Genomic DNA, 22,500 nt, shown 5'->3' on the forward strand with positions numbered 1-22,500 from the left:
CGCCCTAACTCTCCTTGCAGCATCCCTGATTTGCCCTCTTGACGCTGCCGCAACCTCACATAGTCTCAACCTAGCCGCTTTGTCAAGTTGCTTGATGGCTTCTAAGATCCTCAACTACTCCACCCTCCTCCACTCATCAGAAGCTGCAGTATTCAACAGCTTGCTCGATGCATCTAGGCAGAACATGAGGTTTGCCGAGCCAGGGGTTTTGCGGCCTTCAGCTCTCATTTTCCCCACATCTGTTGAAGAAGTGCAGAAAGCTTTTCAATGCTCTGTGAAGGGCAATTGGAAGCTGCGTGTGCGTAGTGGAGGCCATAGCTATGAGGGCCTCTCCTACACCGCAGACTCCCCCTTCGTCATCATAGACTTCTACAACATGAGGTCTGTCAAAGTGGACCTCTCATCCAAGACAGCATGGGTGCAAACAGGGGCTAATTTGGGGGAAGTCTATGAGAGTATTGCTCAAATCACCCCTGATTATGGCTTCACAGCTGGGATTTGTCCCTCAGTTGGAGTTGGGGGGCATTTTAGTGGAGGTGGGTATGGGTTTTTGTCTAGGAAGTATGGGTTAGCTGCTGACCATGTGTTGGATGCGGTGATGGTGAATGCAAAGGGCGAGATTGTGAATAGGACCACCATGGGTGAGGATTTGTTTTGGGCTCTGAGAGGGGGTGGAGGTGGTACTTGGGGCATTGTAGTAGAGTGGAAAATTGAGTTGCTTGAGGTGCCCAGAAGGATCACTCACTTCAACTTAAACAGGTCTGGCAAAGAGCAAGTTGCAGAGCTCGTCTATAGATGGCAATTTGTGGCCCCCTCAGCTCCCAAAGAGCTAGAAAGCACTATGTTCATAACAGGGGGTACCATGGGACCAAATCAATCCTCCACCGGCGCTGCCGAACTCATGATGTTTGGAATGTATTTGGGAACGGTTGAAGAGACTGTGGCTATGTTCAAAAAACATTACCCGGAGGTAAATCTAACAGCTGCAGATTGCCAAGAGGGAAGATGGATAGATGCTGTGGCAAGCATTGGCGGTGCCGCCACTCCTGAGGCCCTCATGGGCCGCTATAACAGAGACAAGGGCAAGTTCAAAGCAAAATCAGATTATGTTACAAAGCCAGTGCCCAAGGAAGCTTGGATGAAAGTGTGTTCATACTTGGAGCAAGGGCCATCTGGGGCATATGTCTACCTAGAGCCATATGGGGGTGCCATGGCAGAAATTCCCGGCGACGCCATTGCATTTCCACACCGAGCTGGCAATCTTTATGTAATTCAGTACCAGGCACGGTGGGGCGAGGCAGGCGGCGATGCGCAACAAATCGCTTGGCTCCGTCGTCTGTACAGATTCATGGCTCCATTTGTGTCACAGTCGCCTCGCGCAGCCTACGTCAACTACATTGACCTCGACATTGGCACTGCTGGCCAGGGCAGTGGTGCGCATGCTGTCGCCGAAGCTGAGGCAACTTGGGGTGGAAGATATTTTGTGCAGAACTTCTGTCGCCTAGTTCATATCAAGACCAAGATTGATCCCCTTAACCTCTTCAACCACCCCCAAAGCATACCCCCACTCTAAAATGCCAACCTTCTTTAGCATAATTACATGTTTATATATGACATTGATAGACCTAATTGTTAGTGAATGGCTAGAGGGCCTCGCATATACCTTTGCCACTAGTGAATACGTTTATGCCTACTCTTTTTGCATCAGCATCCCATCCTGTAATCCTCATGTCTAGCTTATGTAGAAACAGGAAGAGCTGGGCTTTGTTTCAAGTCTTAAATCTACATATATTCTTGTAATACCCATGCCATTCTTATGTAGAGCTGTAATACCCATGCCGTTCTTATGTAGAGCTATAATGAGTTTTTTATTCTAAGTGGCCATTTACTTCTATGCCATGGATGTTACTAAGGTGCTTGTGTTAAATTTATTTTCCAACATGTGCAATCTGTCTGAGGTTAGATATGACCACTGTAGATTAATATACTTAAAAGGTTTTTACCCACATAAGGATTGGAGATGTTATCAATGCTCCCTTGGTTTTTGTTCCTAAAACCGCCTCTACATGAACTAGCCTATGGTGCCATGTCCCATGCAGATGAAGAGGCTTTTGATCCAGGTGTATTGTCTTATGTTTTATGCTGTAATAACATGCATACTGTACATCAAGGTCAAGATACACTGCAGGAATTTGGCTGTGTTATTTGCACAATGCTGCAACACACACATGACCTACACCCAAATGCTAAACTTTCAGGTAAAAATAAATTTCAAAAATTAAAATAATTAAGAATTTCAAATAAGGCCAACTCCTCCCACCGTCACACCAACTCCACTCACCGTGCATGTCAGACATGCATAATTTGTGCCCACAATCATCCATCCACTATATTGTAAACCTATGAGGAGTCGTGACACGTACTCTTTCTTTCTCATGTGGGATCTAGCGATTGAGCCCCACTCAAGGATGATTTTTTGAAGGGTTGGGACACCCGTCATTTTGTCAAAATGACGGTTTAGTAGAAATACATATTGCTTTTTACCTTTTGTTTTTTTTATTGTCACTCAAAATAAGTGGTTGTATTTTACGACCAAAATCCCTAAAAACGAGCATGACACTTGTAAAAAGCAACCTTGAGCCCGCTCACTCCTGCATTAACAAAGAACCTCGTGTTAATCTTGTACATTGTGTACAAAGATGCAACAAGTAAAAGAAATCAAGTGTTGCCTCCTCCCATTGGCATTCATTCCCTACTTCCATGTGTCGCTTTCTCATATCCTTAGGGCATGCATAATACAAGTTGTTACGGTGCCCTCAAAGTTCATACATGTCTACAGCAACAAGTAAAAGAAATCACTCTCTCTCTAGAGGGTAGTATCCCACCAATTTTAGATGTTAAATTGACTTGTTGTTTGTTGATTCAATTGGATTATTGTAGTGATAGAGTGCTGCATCAATGGAGCTTCCAGATGTAAGTCATATAGCAACCTATCTCATTGATTCTATTGGAGCATTGTAGTGATATGGAGCATCAAAGGAAGCTTCTAGTTGTGGATAATAAGTAGGTCATATCATTGATTCAAGCTTGTTCTTTTAATTCTTGGTTTTGGTTGTTTTAGAAGGCACATAAGACTTAACCAAATCATTAATCTTAGCTAAATCATTATAATCATGCAACTTTTAGATAATTAGGTAGCTTAGGAGTAGGACAATATAGTTCATTAATCTTCATCATCAAAAAACAAAAAACAAAGATAAATTAATGGTAAATTAGTAATTAATCTTCATCATCAAAAAACAAAAAACAAAGATAAATTAATGGTAAATTATGGTGATTAGTAAAAAAGTATTGGAATTTTTCTTTTCGTTTTCAACGTACGTATTCCCTCCGTGTCAAGCGCCATGCATGTACTTCGAGAATTTGGTCACATACCTTGATAGGAGGGGAGATCAATCCAAATTCAAAATTAAACCGTCTTAATAAAAATATAATACCATTGATATTTTTTTATTAAGATAAAATAGATGATTATCACCTAAATTAACCACTCACATAGAGATAGGTCCGCGTATGCACTTGCATTGAAGTCGGTTTTAAGCCATGCACATGCTTAGACTGTTTGCATACACACGTACCTAGATAGTCAAACCACACATATACCCATATTGATGATATAAGTAAACGCATGTTTCCAAACTTCAAGCGACATACATGCTCAGAGAAATTTCACACATATACCCATATTGATGGCATAACAAACGCATGGTTCCAAACTTGAAGCCACGTACATTCTCAGAGAAATTTCTTTTTTTTTTACCAACAAGCGCAAGAATTAATTATGAGAGACAAAATTATAATGACTGGCTAGGATACAGCACTGGGTTCATCTAATCACAATCCTCACAATCCAAAGTCCTCAGATCATAACCCAAACCCTCAATAATCATAGCTTAATGCTTCAATTCTCTCTCTCTCTCTCTCTCTCTCTCTCTCTCTCTCTCACACACACACACACACACACACACACACACACACACACATGTACACTATTTATATATACATGCTTACATACCTATAGATACACATACATACATAATATATATGTATGTATACATACATATATACATAATCTCTCTCTCTCACTCACACACACACACACACACACACACACACACACACACACACACACATGTACACTATTTATATATACATGCTTACATACCTATAGATACACATACATACATAATATATATAAGTGTGTGTATCTACTATAGGTATGTAAGCATGTATACAAAGATTTCATTGAAAGATGTGAGATGAGATCTTCTTAGATTCAAATTCAAAATTGCTTTGGAAGATGTGAGATTTGGCTCCTCCTCACGCTTGAAGGAGGAGTGGCCATTTTGAAATAGGCCCCCCTCCTTTGCCCACGTGGAGGGAGGGCCACTCTCCCTTAATCCTGTATAGATAATATTTTGTTTTGTTTAACCTTAGGAAAGAAGTTTGAAAAACTTTTAAAGGTTCAAAGGCTTATTTTTAGAAACAAATCTTGGGGCACCACAAATTGCTACGTGCATGGGTTGCCTGAAAATTTGTCATTTATGTTGAAATTTGAGCATAATGATGAGCTAGGGTGGATCATACACTAGAATCAACATGATTAACAAAGTGATTAAGAAATGATTAAGACGTAATTAGTGAATAATTAGCAGATAGATTAATGTAGGCATGGATACTTAAAAACCAACAAATTCTCATTAGGGCTATGCCTCAATTTATAGAGTTTACATCAAGCATCAAATCCCATTGATTTCTCTACGATTCACTCCTTGAATATCTCCACCTTTTGCCTGATTCTCTCCACCTCTTCTCTTTTCCCTGAATATCTCCCAGAATATCTCCACACTCCTAAATTCCCTCATGCTACCCATTATTCTCTCCCAGTAGATTCTTCTAACCTTTTCACAGGTTCTTTCACAATTACATCTCCTCTTTTATAGCCTCTATCCAAGAGCTTGTTCCCACACACACCCTATTCACTTGTATATTTCAATACCTCCCCTCAAGTGAATACTCCTAGTACACCTAGACCCTATACCAAGTTTGTCTCCCCTTACTTGGTAGTCCGCGACCAGTGTCTACTCCTCCCCTCAAGTTATCTCAGCACACCTGGACCCTGTATCAAGTTTCTTTCTTACTTGACAGTCCGTGACCAGTGCCTCAAGTCCCTAAACTCCATAGTCCTTGACACTCTCTCTCTCTATGTGTCCAAGGCTACTATAAGTGCCTGCGACCTTGACTAAAGTGCTCACACATACATCTACCACGTGGCCTACATCATCGGTGGCTCAGAGGTGGTTTTACTTTATTGGGGCAGGTTACATTGGGTTGTGGGCTCTCTCTCTCTCTCTCTCTCTTAGAGATTTTCACATGGCTCCTCACTCTTTGGAGCCTCACATCTTCTCTTTTCTTCAGTCTTCTTCTCGTGGCAGCATCTCTCCACGCGTTCATCTCTTCTTCCAGTCTTCTCGGGGAAGCTTCTCTTCTTGTGGCAGCTTCTCTTCTCGTGTCCATGTCTTCCTTCAGCTTTTCTTTTTGGTGTGGATCCTCTTCTTGGGAAGAGATATTCTTCTTCTTTCATGGCTGGGGCCATGAGCTCGTCTGTCAGGTCATTTTGCTCCATGTGAGCAACATGTTTCAATGTTTTGTTGACAGTTCCTTTAGGTTTTTGATGTTCATCTTTTATCATTATGCAATGCAAACCCAAATTTATGCGGGAGGTCTTACCTCTTGCCTTAATCTGGACAAGGGCAGTGTCTGTTCCCATTTTTACACTGATAAAATGTGCCCAATACATAATGCGTATAGCATTCATTCTCATGCACATTCCAAATGCAACTCTGGCTGTGAATAATCTTGAATTTGAGTGAGATTTACAGGCATTAACCAAGGGTTGAATGCAAAATGATGATTTTCACAAATTTATCAGCACAATTTTACCAGAAATTACATTAAATTAAGGGTAACCAATTTGTACGGGATGGTTGGAGTATCAAACCAACTCTTATTTGAAATCTGAAGTTATAGGGATCTGTATCAGTACCTAATGGTTAATTTGAACCCTCAATTGCACCAAAGTACAGTGATTAGCACTGATTAATCATTGATTAGCAAATTAATGCTCTGGTTTGTGTGCAAAAAACAGAGTATGCGGAGAGCTCAGATCTGGTGCCTTCCACTTCAAATGAGCTCAAATGCTTTTAAAGGCATCAATAGCAATGAGTCTAGTAGAGGATTAAGCCAATAAACACAAGATTTGACCAAATATTGAAAGCTTAATCTCTGTTTTACCAAAGTCACCTGCAGATTTGATGAAGAGCTTGGATCTCACTGTAGACTTGATGAAATTGATTTCTGTCTTCACCAGCTTGTAGAGCATGCTTGATTACACCTTGGGCTAGGAGGAATTGAATCAATTTGACTTGCAAAAGGAGAAATCTTCAAAATGCTTCAGAAAAATGGCGCCCAGCAATCAGCGAAAATCGGCGCATCCTGACGTCGGTTTGCTGCGTTTTTTGCATAGCTTGAAGCCAAAGATGTTACCTAGCTAGTGCTAAAAGATTATGCCCTAACTCTGAGTGTGCTAGATGCTAGAGACCCTCCACTGGCTGGGGGTGAAGGGGAAGAGTGAAAACTCACTAAAAACTGATTTTTTTGCTAATTACTTATTAATCCTGATTAATTCACTAATGGGCTCATAGATCTGGTTGATTCTAGGCATGGCTCTGATACCATGTTGAAATTTGAGCATAATGATGAGCTAGGGTGGATCATACACTAGAATCAACATGATTAATAAAGTGATTAAGAAATGATTAAGACGTAATTAGTGAATAATTAGCAGATAGATTAATGTAGGCATGGATACTCAAAAACCAGCAAATTCTCATTAGGGCTATGCCTCAATTTATAGAGTTTACATCAAGCATCAAATCCCATTGATTTCTCCATGATTCACTCCCTGAATATCTCCACCTTTTGCCTGATTCTCTCCACCTCCCCTGAATATCTCCCAGAATATCTCCACACTCCTAAATTCCCTCATGCTACCCATTATTCTCTCCCAGTAGATTCTTCTAACCTTTTTACAGGTTCTTTCACAATTACATCTCCTCTTTTACAGCCTCTATCCAAGAGCTTGTTCCCACACACACCCTATTCACTTGTATATTTCAACAATTTAAAGCCATTAAAATCGAGTTGAAGCTTCAGCTTCACATGGCACTAGGAGAGAGAAGACCACACATTTCTTTGAGGTTTCTTGCAGAAGGCAATCTCCCACATCTAATTGCGATTATGGGTCCGATTTCTGCTCATGGTGGTGGATAGAGATAGTTCTTTTAAAACAGTATATATATATATTTTTTAACATTATGTTGTTTTTCCCCAAAAATTTTATGGTCTACTGGTAGCAGACGGATGATAATGGCATAGCTGAGGATTTTAGTTTCAGAGTGACTGGTCCAAGGAGGTGGCTCGTTGGTGATGATGAGGGAGCGGCTTTTACACACGGCCATGGCAGCCAACAACATCGAGCCTGTTGGTGGAGGACGTGGAGTGGTGGTTCCACAGGGCACCGCAACACTAGCACATGCGGTGCGTGCTAACTGGACGCCGCTCTTTCCGCCCACCCACATTGTAATTTACGCCGATGTGCTCTTCATCCAGGGGTGCGGTCTCGACCACCTAACCATCTATGCCCACATCTGGACCGTCAACGCCGGCCGCCTCGTCCAACTATGCGCACTTGGGCGTTCTCGTCCGCTTGTAGACATGTCATCCGTCTCGTCAACACGCCGCCATTGCTGCCACTGCCACTTCACCCCCCGTGTAGGAGAGCAAGCTTTGGAACAACGATATCTCTACCCTCGGACTCATCCTCACCAATTTCTCCACCATTCTTATTGAGGTCCTCCCATTGTTGGGAGTCAACATTTACAATAAAGTCCTTGATGTGTGAACCATAGGAGAGGGGCCATATACAACCCTTGAATTTGAAGGATGACTGTGGAATTTCATTTAAAGGGTTGTCATTTCACATTTCTTTGTGAAGAGAATGGAAGGCTTAACATAGATATGATATTCTCCTATGCTTATGCCATTAATGTCTTGAGCTTTACTACATCCAACTTACCATGTTTACCCAAAATGTTGTATTTACAGTATGTTGTAATTTTTTTTGTTGTTTTCTTATTTGCAGCAGGTTGTATTTTCTTTATTTTCGTTGTGCTACTATTTCTTTAATTTTCAATACGTTGTAATTCTTTAAAAATCTTAATATATTATAATTTTCGTATCCGTACTAGGGCTAATAATTAAATATTTAAATTTATCCTAAGGTTATCACTAAGGTTTCAAACCTTACAGTGCGCCTAAGGTTTTTTTTACCAAAAATTAAATACGAGCACCCTCAAAAAAATTAATTAATATGTTAGAGTGAATAAGCACCCTCAAAAAAATTAATGATTAGCAAGTAGATAATGTGGAAAATTTAAACCTTTGATTTCAAAATCTAAAAGTATTTTTAAATCTATATCCCAATACTTTCTAGAGCATCGAATTTTTTTATTTTTTATTTTTTGAATTGGCTGGAATCAAAAAGAACAATACACACACCCATGCGTGCTACCGCAAAGAGAGGGAGAGCACTGGAATTTTAACCTCCCCCCCCCCCAAAAAAAAAACACGATGCGTAGTGCGTTTTCTTAGTTTGAAATTTGGTATTGTCTTTATTTTCAAAAGTGTGAACTATATTAAAAGGAAAAGATAAAAACAAAAGTGCATCAATGCTTTTTCCAAGAAGCATAACTTCCACTTTTAGGCTAACTCATTTCTCACGGTTGTGACATTGAGGATATAATTTTTTAATTCAAAATCAAGTTCCACTTCTTCAATAGCGCCATCTTAATCCAGGCACTCTTTCTGTATATGTCTGATTTTTTCTTGAAAATCTTCCTTGACTTTGACCATCTGTAACATTTCTTTCATAGCATTTTTTGTGTATTGTGCTTCACATGCTTTGAGGCTGGCTTTGTGTAGAATTTTCATCTGCGTATGCAATTCAGCTCTCAGACCTTGCTTTTTCATATTGGTATTTGCATGGTTAAACAAGCAATCATTCCTATTTATCCATACAGCCCACAAATATTCTGCATGTATAATATTCCACAATTCTGTAGAGCATTTTATCTGGTGCCCTAATAGAATTTCCTACCATGACAAATCCAATCTCTGTAAATTCAAAAGTATTAAATTTATATGATTCAGTTATAATCCAATCTCTAGACATTTCTTTGCTTTTAGAACTAAGTCGGGGTCTCGGGGGGGTCACTCACAAAAAAATGTGAATATCACGTGCGTTCAACAGAAGCATATTTTTAATTTATGAAACTTACAGAAATATATTTACATAAGGGTATGATTTAATTTTTTTAAAATTTTTTTAACATATTCATAAAGAAAAGGGAATATTATATAGATAAAAAAATTCACAGATAAGGGATTTAAAATATAGGCCTTGAACGCACGCGATAGGGGTATTCTACATATAGTGACCCCCCCGAGGTCGGGGTTACTTGTTGAGCATCAACTTTATTTTGATTGGTTAGGAAAAAAATATCTTTTCCAGCACTAATTTCAAACTCCGAGAGCCAATGCTAAAAAGACCAGGTGTAAGGTTTGTAGTGTATATTGTTATTATCACGGCTCGATTTGAAAACTCTCATTTGTTGATGGTGTGTTAATGCAGTAGTAGAATGGAGCTCCAGAGTTCTTACGTTGTGGGTTAGAACCTCCCCTCTGAGGAGACGAGCGTGGCACTTGTGTATGTGGGTGATAACATGTGTACTTTCTACTTTCAAGCCAAGTTTTTTTTAAATAAACAAATCGTTCAAAAATTTGGCACATTATCATTATTAAAATAAAAACAAAAAATGTCCCAATATATGTTTTCTTATTTCTCTAATGCTAGCACAAAATCTAGATTACTTTCAAGCATTAAATATGGTTGGAAAAAAATCTAAATTTCTTGTATTTTTCGAGCCATGCTCCCAGATATTTGGAGATGTTTCCTGAATGCTGGTTCCTTTTAGTACTTGACTGTCTTGACCTTAGCATCCTGTCATTAAGATTTATTGCTAATTTTGGTTAACGTCAAGTGTGAAAACGACAAGTGCAGTCATATCCGACTTCATAGGACGCACTTCGTATTTATAATGAGATTTATTAATAACTATAGTTAACGTAAAGTGTGAAAACGACTGCAGTGCAGAGGACGCACTGCGTATTTATAATGAGATTCATTAATAATTATAGGTCACGTCAAGTGTGAAATCGACTGCTCGGAAGTCGAAGGACGCCCTGGGTATTTACAGGTGGCATTGATTTATAGGCAAGCGTGTTAACATATTGAAAGAAGCCACTTCTAATTTCTCGTCATGGCTCATACCTTACGTCATAGCTGATTTATGTCGTCACCTGTCTCGCTGCCTCATTGGCCGGTGTGACGCAGATGTCTTAAAAGGTCTACCTCCCACCTTTTCCCCTAAATTTCCGCTTCTCAAACTTCACAGTAGCTCGAAGTGTTTTCTTATGTGTTTTACCATGCTTTTATGCTCTCTCTTTTTTTTGGTGCATATTCACTTTTTTTCATGGGTGTATTAAATAATTAATGCACACTACTATGGGCATTGATTAATTAATGCCCACACCTTAGGTGACCCTAAGGTTATAAAGTTTCGCATGCCTCCTCTTGAAATCTACCCACCGTAGCCTACCGTCCATCGTCAAGCCTACTCAACCTCCTCAGATGTCGTGTAGCCTCTACTCGCCCTCGTCGAGCCTCCATGTTCCCCTCAAGCCATCCTCCTCCTTCTGCCATTGCACCCCTCAAGCCCTCCTTCTCCTTCTGCCACAACCACTGCACCCCTCAAGCCCTCCTCCTCCTTCTGCCATTGCACCCCTCAAGCCCTCCTCCTCCTTCTGCCACAACCACTGCACCCCTCAAGCCCTCCTCCTCGAACCGCTTCCTTGGTCCTCGTCCTGCTCAAACTGCACACCCCCCTCAAGCCCTCCTCCTGCTGCTCTGAACCCCTTTCTACACATAGGAGAATGACCTAGATAGAGAGAGCGCCTTACAGAGAGATTCACTGGAGCATGCACCGAGAAAGCATGCATGCAATCCAAGCGTCCAACTCACTAAAAAGGGTAGATTTTATTCATTTAGGGTAGACTTGATTCATTTCCATAAACCTTAAAAAGACTTTGACAATATATGGTCATTAATTAATGCTTTTTTAAAAAAATGTTGTGGGCTTTAATAAGCAAAATATCAGGAAATGATTGTTTCTCTCATCATCATCAGTTCCTGAATTGTATGAATCAGCTGATCCACCTGTCTATCGTTAGCTTTTCTGTGGAGTTGGGCTATTTTGGTGTCCAGATCTTTCAACCTCCTTTGTATGCATCTTTCAACCTCCTTTGTATGCATCTTTCACCTACATGCATCAGGTTCTCTTTCAACCAGATGTGGTTAGGAGGGTTGCTATTAAAAATGAAATCAAGTCTATGTAACCAAAGACACCATAGCATTTCAGTTCTCAACATAGCCCATAATTCCATGGTGCATCCAATGCTTTTTCCCAATATTAGGTTTTTCCAACCTAAGGAGAGTCCATTGCAATCCTGAATGCATTTGGCCAAAGCATTAAAGTAGTCTTTTGGAAGAGGACAGTGTATGAAGATGTGTATGTCATCCTCCAGATCATAGCATTGGTGACATTTCCCATCCCTAGTGTTAAATATGAGGGCTTTTTGCTGTGTCCAAATAGCTATGTGCATAATCAACCAAGCCAGGCATGCTTTTTTAGGCTCCACATATTTATTCCACATCTTACCAAAAAGAAAGTACCATTGAGATCTGTCCATACAAATTCCCCATATGCTTTTATGTGTTTTCTTATGCTTTTACCATGCTTCATTTATTTGCACGTCATTCAGTTCTAGTTTAAAAGGTAAGTGAGTGGTGAGAGATTTCTCCTTGTATCAAGATCATGCTCACCATTCAATAAGTAACCAAGACTTGAAGTTTGGAAACATGCATTGGTTATGTCATATATGGGTATATGTGTGGTTTGGCTATATCAAGGTACGTGTGTATGCTGACAGCCTAAACATGTGCATAGCTTGACACGGACTTCGATTTTTATTAAGATGGTTTAATTTTAAATTTGGATTGATGTCCCCTCGGACCTCCTAACAAGGTATGTGGGCGAATTCTCGAAGTACATGCATGGCTTGACACACAAGGAGCACATATGTTGAAAACCAAAAAGAAAAATTTCAATACTTTTTTACTAATCACCATAATTTATCCTTAAATTCTCTCTCTTTTTAAATGATCAAGATTATTGCCCTCTAATGTCTTACTCCTAAGCTACCTAATTATCTAAAAATTGCATGATTATAATGATTTAGCTAAGATTAACGATTTGGTTAAGTCTTATTAGCCTAAAACAACAATAACCAAAAATTAAAAGATGAAGCTTGAATAAATGAGAGATGTATGACTTATTATCCACAACTAGAAGCTCCCTTTGATGCTCCCTATCACTACAATGATCCAATTGAATTAGAAAACAACATAAAAACAAGTCAATTTAACACCTAAGTATGCATGTAATGGATGGATGATAATGGGCACTAGGTATGCATGTTTGTGGAGCAACCTACAACATGGGCGGTGATCACTAGTTACTGGATTTGGTGTCTATCGTTATTTGAAATTCTTAACTATTTTAATTTTTAAATTTATTTACGTTTTGCCTAAAAGTTTAGCACTTAGAAGTTGGTCGTATAGATTTTTTTAAAAGAAATTGAAGGTGGGTCTTCAAACCTCTTTTTTGCCTAAAAGTTTAGCACTTAGAAGTTGGTCGTATAGATTTTTTGAAAAGAAATTGAAGGTGGGTCTTCAAACCTCTTTTTTTTGGGGGGGGCGTCGTGGGGTGCGGTGGGGGGGGCAAGGATGGGTACTAAAAGATAGTCTTATTCAAGGGCAAGGTTTGAATGGAGAGCCTCTAATTAGAGCCAACAAGCCTCTAATTGAATGGAGAGCCTCTAATTGAGAGCCAACAAGCTACATCAATTAACCCCAACTCATGCACTCTAGGTGAAAAGGAGAGGGACATGTCATTTTTATATATTGAACATAACACCTAACTAAGTACATGGAGAGATATTTCAAATTTGAGGATTTACATGCTATATACATGCGAGATGGGATAGCTATTTACTGGAAATTAACTATGTAAATTTATAGATGGGAGTTTTAAATTCAAAGTTGAAGAAGTATACTTACCAAAGCCAAAGCCAAAGCTCATATATTCATGTGTGTGTGTTTCTAGCTCGTTTTGGGGCTAGGGGCCTATGTGACTCTCATGTAAATTGGAATAAAAAAATGGACATGTGTGTTGTATATTCACCGATAGATTAGTGCATCAATGGGAGAGATATTGTGCGAATAACATAGCCAAATTCCTACAGTGTATCTTGACCTTGATGTACAGTATGCATGTTTGTTTAAGCCTCTAAAACTATTATCTGGTTTCACCTAATTGATAAATTTTGGTTCAAACAATAAGATCTTGATCCAACTCCCTTCTAATTGTGAACTATGATCAAATCATAACACATGTGGTTCTGCAAATTATGATACATGATATGTTATTGCAACATTAAACATAAGACAATACACATGGATCAAAAGCCTCATTACATAGACATGGATCAAAAGCCTCATTACATAGACATGGATCAAAAGCCTCTTCATCATTACATACACATGGATCAAAAGCCTCATTACTACATAGACATGATTCAAAAGCCTCTTCATCATTACATACACATGGATGGGACCTGGCACCATACTAGTTCATGTAGAGGCTCTTTTAGGAACAAAAAGCAAGGGATCACCAATAACATCTCCATTCTTTATGTTGGTAAAAATATTTTAAGTACTTGAAGCTATGTTGGTCATATCTAACCTCGGAGACATTCCACATGTTGGAAAACAAACACAAGCACCTTAGTAACATTCATGGCATAGAAGTAAATGGCCACTTAAGAGAGACTTAATAAAAACAAACTCATTATAGCTCTACATAAGAATGTCATGGGTATTACAGCTCTACATAAGAATGTCATGGGTATTTGTAGATATAAGACTTAAATAGAGCCCAACTCCTCCTGTTCTACATGAGGATTACAAAATGGGATGCTAATGCAAAGAGAGTAGGCATAAATGTAGTTACTTGATGACGGATGAGTGGAAGTAACATAAAATGGTAGAAGTATGTTTAAGAGGATATGAGGTATAGAGTAGTGTCAAAGGTATATGAGGCCCTCTAGCCATTCACTAACAATTAATGTTGTCAATGTTCACATATAAGCATGTAAATATGCTAAATAAGGTTGGCATTTTAGAGCGGGGGTATGCTTTGGGGGTGGTTGAAGAGGTTAAGGGGATCAACCTTAGTCTTGATATGAACCAGGCGACGGAAGTTCTGCACAAAATATCTTCCACGCCCCAAGTCGCCTCAGCTTGGGCGACAGCACGCGCACCACTGCCCTGGCCTGCAGTGCCAATGTCGAGGTCAATGTAGTTGACGTAGGCTGCCCGAGGCGACTGTGACACAAATGGAGCCATGAATTTGTACAGGCGGCGGAGCCAAGCGATTTGTTGCGCATCGCCGCCTTCCTCGCCCCACCGTGCCTGGTACTGAATTACATAAAGATTGCCAGCTCGGTGTGGAAATGCAATGGCATCGTCGGCAATTTCTGCCATGGCGCCCCCATACGGCTCTAGGTAGACATATGCCCCAGATGGCCCTTGTTCCAAGTATGAACACACCTTGATCCAAGCCTCCTTGGGCACTGGCTTTGTAACATAATCTGATTTTGCTTTGAACTTGCCCTTGTCTCTGTTATAACGGCCCATGAGGGCCTCTGGAGTGGCTGCATTGGCAATCCTGGCCACTGCATCTATCCATCTGCCCGCTTGGCAATCTGCAGAGCTGTTAGATTTATCTCCGGGTAAATTTTTTTGAACATAGCCACAGTCTCTTCAGCAGTTCCCAAATAGATTCCAAACATCATGACTTGGGCAGTGCCAGTGGAGGCTATGAACATAGTGCTTTCTAGCCCTTTGGGAGCTGAGGGGGCCACAAATTGCCATCTATAGACGAGCTCTGCAACTTGCTCTTTGCCAGACCTGTTTAAGTTGAAGTGAGTGATCCTTCTGGGCACCTCAAGTAACTCAATTTTCCACTCTACTACAATGCCCCAAGTACCACCTCCACCCCCTCTCAGAGCCCAAAACAAATCCTCACCCATGGTGGCCCTATTCACAATCTCGCCCTTTGCATTCACCATCACCGCATCCAACACATGGTCAGCAGCTAACCCATACTTCCTAGACAAAAAAACCCATACCCACCTCCACTAAAATGGCCCCCAACTCCAACTGAGGGACAAATCCCAGCTGTGAAGCCATAATCAGGGGTGATTTGAGCAATACTCTCATAGACCTCCCCCAATTAGCCCCTGTTTGCACCCATGCTGTCTTGGACGAGAGGTTCACTTTGACAGATCTCATATTATAGAAGTCTATGACAACGAAGGGGGAGTCTGCGGTGTAGGGGAGGCCCTCGTAGCTATGGCCTCCACTACGCACACGCAGCTTCCAATTGCCCTTCACAAAGCATTGAAAAGCTTTCTGCACTTCTTCGACAGATGTGGGGAAAATGAGAGCTGAAGGCCGCAAAATCCCCGACTCGGCAAACCTCATGTTCTGCCTAGATGCATCGAGCAAGCGGTTGAATACTGCAGCTTCGGATGAGTGCAGGAGGGTGGTGTAGTTGAGGATCTTCGAAGCCATCAAGCAGCTTGACAAAGCGGCTAGGCTGAGACTATGTGAGGTTGCGGCAGCGTCAAGAGGGCAAATTAGGGATCCAGCAAGGAGAGTTAGGGCGGCGATGTTGAGCAAAACGGTTGACGTTTTGGATGCGATGCGTGCAGCCATGGCTACACAGACAGGAGGGTGTCTAAGTTGATAGTGCTTTGCCGCGGCCTAATGATGCATTGGCAATGCGTTAATCAATGGAGCCATAAGGATAATTCATTAATTAAGCAGCTCCACAGTGTCCACTGTCGCCGCGTCGCACACAGACTCACAGAGGCGGTGTGCAGTGCGCACTGTGGGCTCGGAGTAAGGACAAAAGCACGATCAGAACGCGTGCATTGCTTTGGCCCGGCTCGATTTGAAAATTCTCGTTTATTGATCTTGTGTGAGTGCAATGTTTAGAGTGAAGATCAAAAATAAAATAAGTTTTTTTAAAAAACCTGTTCAAAAATTTGACATATCTATTCTATTTTGCACAGGTTTCCCTTGCACGTGTCAGTTTCTAAAACCGTCTCCTCTCCTCCGCCAACCCAGTGTTTGGTGCAAAACTAGTTGTCTTAATTAAAATAAAAACAAAAAATCATACATTTTGGTTATGATCCCAATATTTTCTATTTTCTCTAATGCTAGCACTAAATCTAGAGTACTTTCAAGCATTAATTTTATTTCGAATGGTTGGAAAAAAACTGTTTTTTATTTTTTGTTGTTCGAACAAAGCTCCCGGATATTTGGAGATGCTTCCTGAATGCTGGTTCCTTTTAGTAATCTCATCTTATAAAGATTTATTACGTGAACGTCAAGTGTGAAAACGGCTCCAGTGCAGTCAAAGGACGCTCTGTGTATTTACAGGTGGCAGTGATTTATAAGCAACCGTGTCAACATGTCATACCGTACGCCTGGATTTATGTCGTCACTTGTGGCTGCCTCATTGGCCGGTGTGATGCAGATGTCTTAAAAGCTGCTTGCTGTTTTCACACTTGTCCAGTGTCCAGCCTCGTCAACTCTCCGTCCAACTTTTTCTTAACCCTTACCTTCACTTTCTATAAAGGTTGCATTTTTTTTCTAAGTCCCCTTTCTTGGGGATGTAGCTGAGCTAGAAGTTACACCACTCACACACACAACCCAGAGTCTCAAGGCTCAAACCCCTGACTGGGGTGTCGTGATGAATTGAGCCACTCGGGCAAGTGCCAGTGACTATCAAGGTTGCATTTTTACTTGCATCCATTTATTTTAAGTGCACATCTAAAACAAGGTAAAATGATATTAAAAAAGCGGGTCCTATCTTTACTAAACCCGTCGTTTTGAAAGGAGGCCTAATGTGTCAAAAATCATCCTTGCTATCTTATGATTCTATCTACTTAGGGTCTATTCTCACTGAAGCCAAAAAGGCACGTTTTCCAACATCGATGGTGAAAAATGAAGGCTACGTATACCATCACGTAGGTGATGGGACTACATTAAGTGCTGGTTTTGGAGGGATCATGAGGAATCATAAATAGTTCTTGGAGGCTAGGAGGTGTTTCTTGCCCAAGGTGCTGGACTTCAAGCTCAATTACATAACCCAGAGTGGTTTGTGTTGAGATATCGAGCTCATCTAGTGAGGCGGTGGACACTGATGACCCGCCTGGGGGATAGGCCCCACACTTACACCACTGGCATGATGGTTGGTGAGATCATGGGTGATATGCGGCCAATGGGATGACAAGCTGTGTAACAGCCATTCTAGAGACTGGCATAGTTATAGCGCCAGCTCATTTAGTTGGGTTCACACTATAGAGAACCCTAGTATGTATTTGGTTGAGTACCTTTTCATATTGTGTGTACTCTTATCTTTGTATATGGTGTGTTGAGTGTTGTGTGAAGAAGAAGAAGATTTTCAGCCTCTCACCTTGTGTGTGCTCTTTTAGGGTTTTGTGAGTGTGTGTGTGCTTGCAAGAGCTCAAGGTCTCTTCTTCCCTACATCTTTTCATGGTATCAGAGCCTGGTTCATGCTAAGGGCTGAGCTACAAGCAAGAGAAGCACAGGAGGGTAAGAGCTTCATCTACTCTTCCCTATTTGTGTTGGCGACGACTACACCCTTGTCAGGAGCTGTACGAGAGGCACCGGCAAACGATCTCTAATTGAGGAGCTTTCTCCGTGGGAGTAAAGTTATAGGGCAACTATACTGTCTTATCGAACGCGGCTTTTCGGGCCGCAAACGCGTTTTGGGCGCGTTAGGACCTCCATTTTTCAGAAAGCAGGCGATTTCGAGGAGTGCGGGTAAGTCATCGATTCTATGCATAACTCTGTTTTAAGAACTGCAGGAAGACAGATTGGTTGTGCAAACATTTTGTGCGCTGCAAGGAGGTCAACAGTTTGCCATTGGGTGTATGTATGCACATTGAGGTCACTGGTTGTGACATTTGAGTGTAGTATAGTACCGCTGTAGAAAATACAGCAGTTTGTGCAGGACAAACCAAAGTGCTGTTTCTGGTAAATTTGTGTGTCTGGCAAGATGTCAAATGATGGCATAAACGAGATTGTTACTGAGAAGCTTGACAAGAACAACTTCCATGCTTGGAGGTTCAGGTTGACAAATTTCCTGATGGAAAAGGGTTACTGGGACTACATAGAAGGTGAGCATGAAGAGGCACCGGAGATACCGAAGATCAATCCGACTGCTGCAGATGTGAAAGAGTTCAAGGATTGGAACCAAGGAGCCAGAAAAGTTATGTATTGGCTCTCTATCAGTATATAGGACACCATGATTGGACACATATAGGATTGGAACCAAGGAGCCAGAAAAGTTATGTATTGGCTCTCTATCAGTATATAGGACACCATGATTGGACACATATAGGATGCCAGGTCCCCCAAGAAGGCGTGGGACACCTTGGTAAAACTCTATGAAACGAATACCAAGGTACGAAAGATACAGTTGAAGAATGAACTTCATACTCTGGAGAAAAAGAGTATGTCTGTGTGAATGACTATGCATTGAAGATCAAGGGTATTGTGGAATCCCTTGCATCTATTGACCTTTCAGTAGATGATGATGATAAGGTAAGTCTGTCTACGTGGTCTTGGGCCACAATATAAGACGTTCAAGACGTCTATTCAGACTCAGGAAAACATTCCCAATTTCACAGATTTGGTATCTATGTTCATTACAGAAGAGAAGAGCTTGGGTGAAGACCAATAGAGATTTGGCAACGGATTCTTTGCACCTTCGTTATGGACAAGGCATCGACTCGGATCATCACTTGGGGCACTGTCGCTTGGGCCACAGAGACTGGAGCAATTAGGGCTTATGAGGAGGATGGGGGAGGACTAGCCCTTCAGATCTCTCACCATCGTATTGCAACAATACTAGTCACAACCCCTTCTACAGTGGGGCGGGCGGCCAAGATCATGCTAGATGGGAGATTTGCAGTAGCACCGCAACCTGGCACATTTGGCATGCTAGATGCAGCGAGGCCATCAAGGGTACCCATACTCCACCGGCTAAGACCATCATGAGCATATCTCTTGATATCATTCACACCCTCCGCGGCGGTAAGTGGGAGAAGCTATAGAGAGGTTCTGACTGCCTGCTCTGCCGAAGCAGCGGGAAGCCTTCTTGATACTTTGGAGGCCTGGCCCTTTCCTCACAGATAGAGGTGGTAACCCTATTTGGCATTAAAGACCTCTTGTGTGGTTGTTCCCCCCCCTTTCCCATGTATGAGATAGCCTTCTCCTCATAGAGTGGCCATTTGGGGAGGAGAAGCATCTCTTCCCCTTATGATCACTTGTCTCCCGCCCAGACCCAGGATGGAGGTAAGCCCTCAGTTACTCTTCCTTCTTCCCAAATCAGGAGGATTCAACATGATCTGGAAGCCAGGGCGCTCATCGAGCTGTTGGCGGGTCCTAGACCCCCTGCAGAGGCGATTAGTAGCTGCAGTGGGGTGCGCTTGGTGCTGAAGTGGAGACCATCCAGGATCTCCCTAAAAGCCATTATCTGTTTGTGTTCAGACACTCACAAATGGCGTTTGATGTCCTCACAGTAGAGGCCAGTGGCTCATTCGAAATTCCCCCCTTAGTTTATTTCACTGGAATAAAGACTTCAATCCTGAAGCCTCTGCTTTGGTTAACTTCCCGGTCTGGGTAGAATTTCCTAATCTGCCCCTCCACTATCATAATCACCTTGGAGTTATTGGTACTAAGCTTGGGAAAGTTCTGGGAGGTAAACCCCGCTCTGATTATGTGCCATCATGGCACCCTCAAGTACTCATAGAAATGGACATCTCTCTGGAATTGCCCTCAGCTATAGACATCTTCACTGACGATGGGGAGCACCTCGAGCAAGCCATAGTTTACAAGTACCTACCCTCTGCCTGTTTTCATTGTGGTGCCAAGGGGGGCACTTCGTCAGAAATTGCCCTCGTCGTGCCCCGGGGATAATGCTCCTTCCCCAGCTTCTCCAGATTCCACCTCGCTTCAGCATGATCCTAAAGAAGTAAGGGACATTCCCCCTAAGAGGGCGGCTAAAGAGACCTGGCAGGAGCAGAGTAAGCCTAGGCTGAAAAGTGTCAACAAATTTGCTCTGTTAGCTTCTCTACCAGAGTGGGTGGACTCGGAGGTTGAAGAGTCTCTACTCTCAGGTTCTGATGAAGAAGTCGAGGTGGACAAATCGCTAGAAGATCAGGTCAATGAAATCGACCAAATTACAATGTTCGATCTCAATGCAAATACTCAGGGGATGGAAACCTAATGAAGTGCATGTGGAGGGGGATGGAAACCTCTGCTAAATAAAGATAATGAAGTGCATGTGGAGGGGGATGGGTTGTCCACTCCTATGGAGATTCATAAAGACCATAAAAGACCAATGCAAGCTACTTCTCAGGCATCGCCCAAGAGATCCCAGGTTAAGAAATCCCTCAAGAAGTCCCATAAATGAGGATTGTTTCTTGGAATGTCAAGGGGCTGTCGCAGACCCCAACAAGGCTAAGAAACTGGAACAATGGTTTTGCATCAACCAATCGGAGGTAATAGCACTGCAGGAGGTCAAAGCCACTGGTGACGACCTTCTTAGCCGTCTAAAGGAGGTCTCTGAGGATCACAGATGGTTTTCTTCGGCCCATACCAGGGGTTCTGGAGGAGCTGTTCTGGGAGTTCCTGGTAGTTGGGGTGTTGCTCCTAACTCGGTTGTTGGGGGTTTGAATTGGATCTTAATCCAGTCAAAATGCAGATTTAATCTATCTACGCAGGGGGCTCGGCTGCTGACAAAGCCAATCTGTGGATTGTTGAGCTCAAGGTGATGGATGGTCCTGTAGTGATTGTTGGAGATTTCAATATGGTGGAGTCTTCAGCGGATAGATATAAAGGCATGGGCCAGGTAATTAAGGGTTTGGAGAAAGAGGTGGACCCAAGTCAAAGAGTACTTATCGTTGTGGGACTTAGGTGAGGAGGCTGAGTTTACCTGGCAGAACTACTCCTCTGGTGATAACGCCAGGAAGGCTAGACTTGATAGATGCTACATTTCTTCGGAGATAGCCAATATTTACTCCAAGGTTAAGGCTAAACCGAAATATTCCTCCTGTTTGTCGGATCATTATCCATTGTTAGTCCCTTTGGATGATAAAGCCACCAAGCTCAGAAACTCTTGGTTCCACACTGATGCTTCCCTCTTTCAGCTAAAGGAGGTTCAGAAAGAGGTCAAGAAGATTTGGGTAAATGCATTCTGCAACGCTCACTCACCAGCTGCGGCTTGGTCTCAAGCTCTGAGGGAGACTCTCACTGGGTTTAGGAAGGAAGTGACGATTATAAGAAGGAAAAGAAGAGAAGCAGCTTACCAACAGCTTATGGAACTTGAAGCCAAGGCTAATCCTGTAGCGGAGGACCAGGATGAGATTACCCGGTTGAGAGCTCAGATCAGATCAGAGGAGGAGGAGCTGGCCCTCAAACATGCCACGGTCTTCTTCAGAGAATGGTGGGCTAGCAGGATTGACCGTCCTTCTAAAGAAATGTTCAAGATTCTTAGGAAAAAACAAGTTAAGGACTTAGTGCCTTTGCTGTCTACAACAAGTGAAGGTGCTGCTAGAACTGAGGAGGAAAATTGCTTGCTGGTTCGTAACCACTTTCAAAAGCTTTTTAGTTCACCGGAGCAGTCCTCGGAGATGAAGGCTGAGGCCCGCAATTCTGTGTGGGAGGCTAGAACTAAAGTCATCTCTGATGAGTTGGCAAGGCAGCTTGATTTGCCTATTTCAATCTCTGAAATTAATATGGCCATTGAGAGCTTAAAACCTAATAGAACTCCGGGATGGAATGCCGGGTGAGTTTTTTCATGCTTTTAAAGATTGGATTATCCCATTCATCCAGAGGGTTTGGGAAGAATCTGTGAAGTTTTCGGCCTTGCCCACCAATATAAATGCTGGAGTGATAAAAGTGATTCATAAACGAGGGCATAAGGAGCTCCTAGAAAATCGGATACCACTGACTATGCTGAATTCTATATACAAAGTGTT

The 22,500-nt window shown here is 42.0% G+C and overlaps 1 protein-coding gene and 1 pseudogene across 2 annotated transcripts in view; one reads left to right on the forward strand and one right to left on the reverse strand.

Moving 5' to 3' along the window:
• Positions 1–1,894, forward strand: part of LOC147612380 (berberine bridge enzyme-like D-2) — a 2,017-nt gene extending 123 nt beyond the window's left edge. The window contains exon 1 of the mRNA XM_086783000.1: positions 1–1,894. This exon is cut by the window's left edge and continues 123 nt beyond it. Within this exon, the coding sequence (XP_086639126.1) occupies positions 1–1,573 (1,573 nt within the window). The 3' untranslated portion in view covers positions 1,574–1,894.
• Positions 1,895–14,261: 12,367 nt separating this feature from the next.
• LOC147612381 (berberine bridge enzyme-like D-2) overlaps positions 14,262–22,500 on the reverse strand; it is an 11,171-nt pseudogene continuing 2,932 nt past the window's right edge. The window contains exon 2 of the transcript XR_015263449.1: positions 14,262–16,186. The product of XR_015263449.1 is annotated as a berberine bridge enzyme-like D-2 (transcript). The remainder of the gene's footprint in view (positions 16,187–22,500) is intronic.

This window comes from Cibotium barometz, chromosome 45, assembly GCF_041138505.1.
Source record: "Cibotium barometz isolate CiBa-2024 chromosome 45, ASM4113850v1, whole genome shotgun sequence".
In the NCBI taxonomy this organism is placed as follows: domain Eukaryota; kingdom Viridiplantae; phylum Streptophyta; class Polypodiopsida; order Cyatheales; family Cibotiaceae; genus Cibotium; species Cibotium barometz.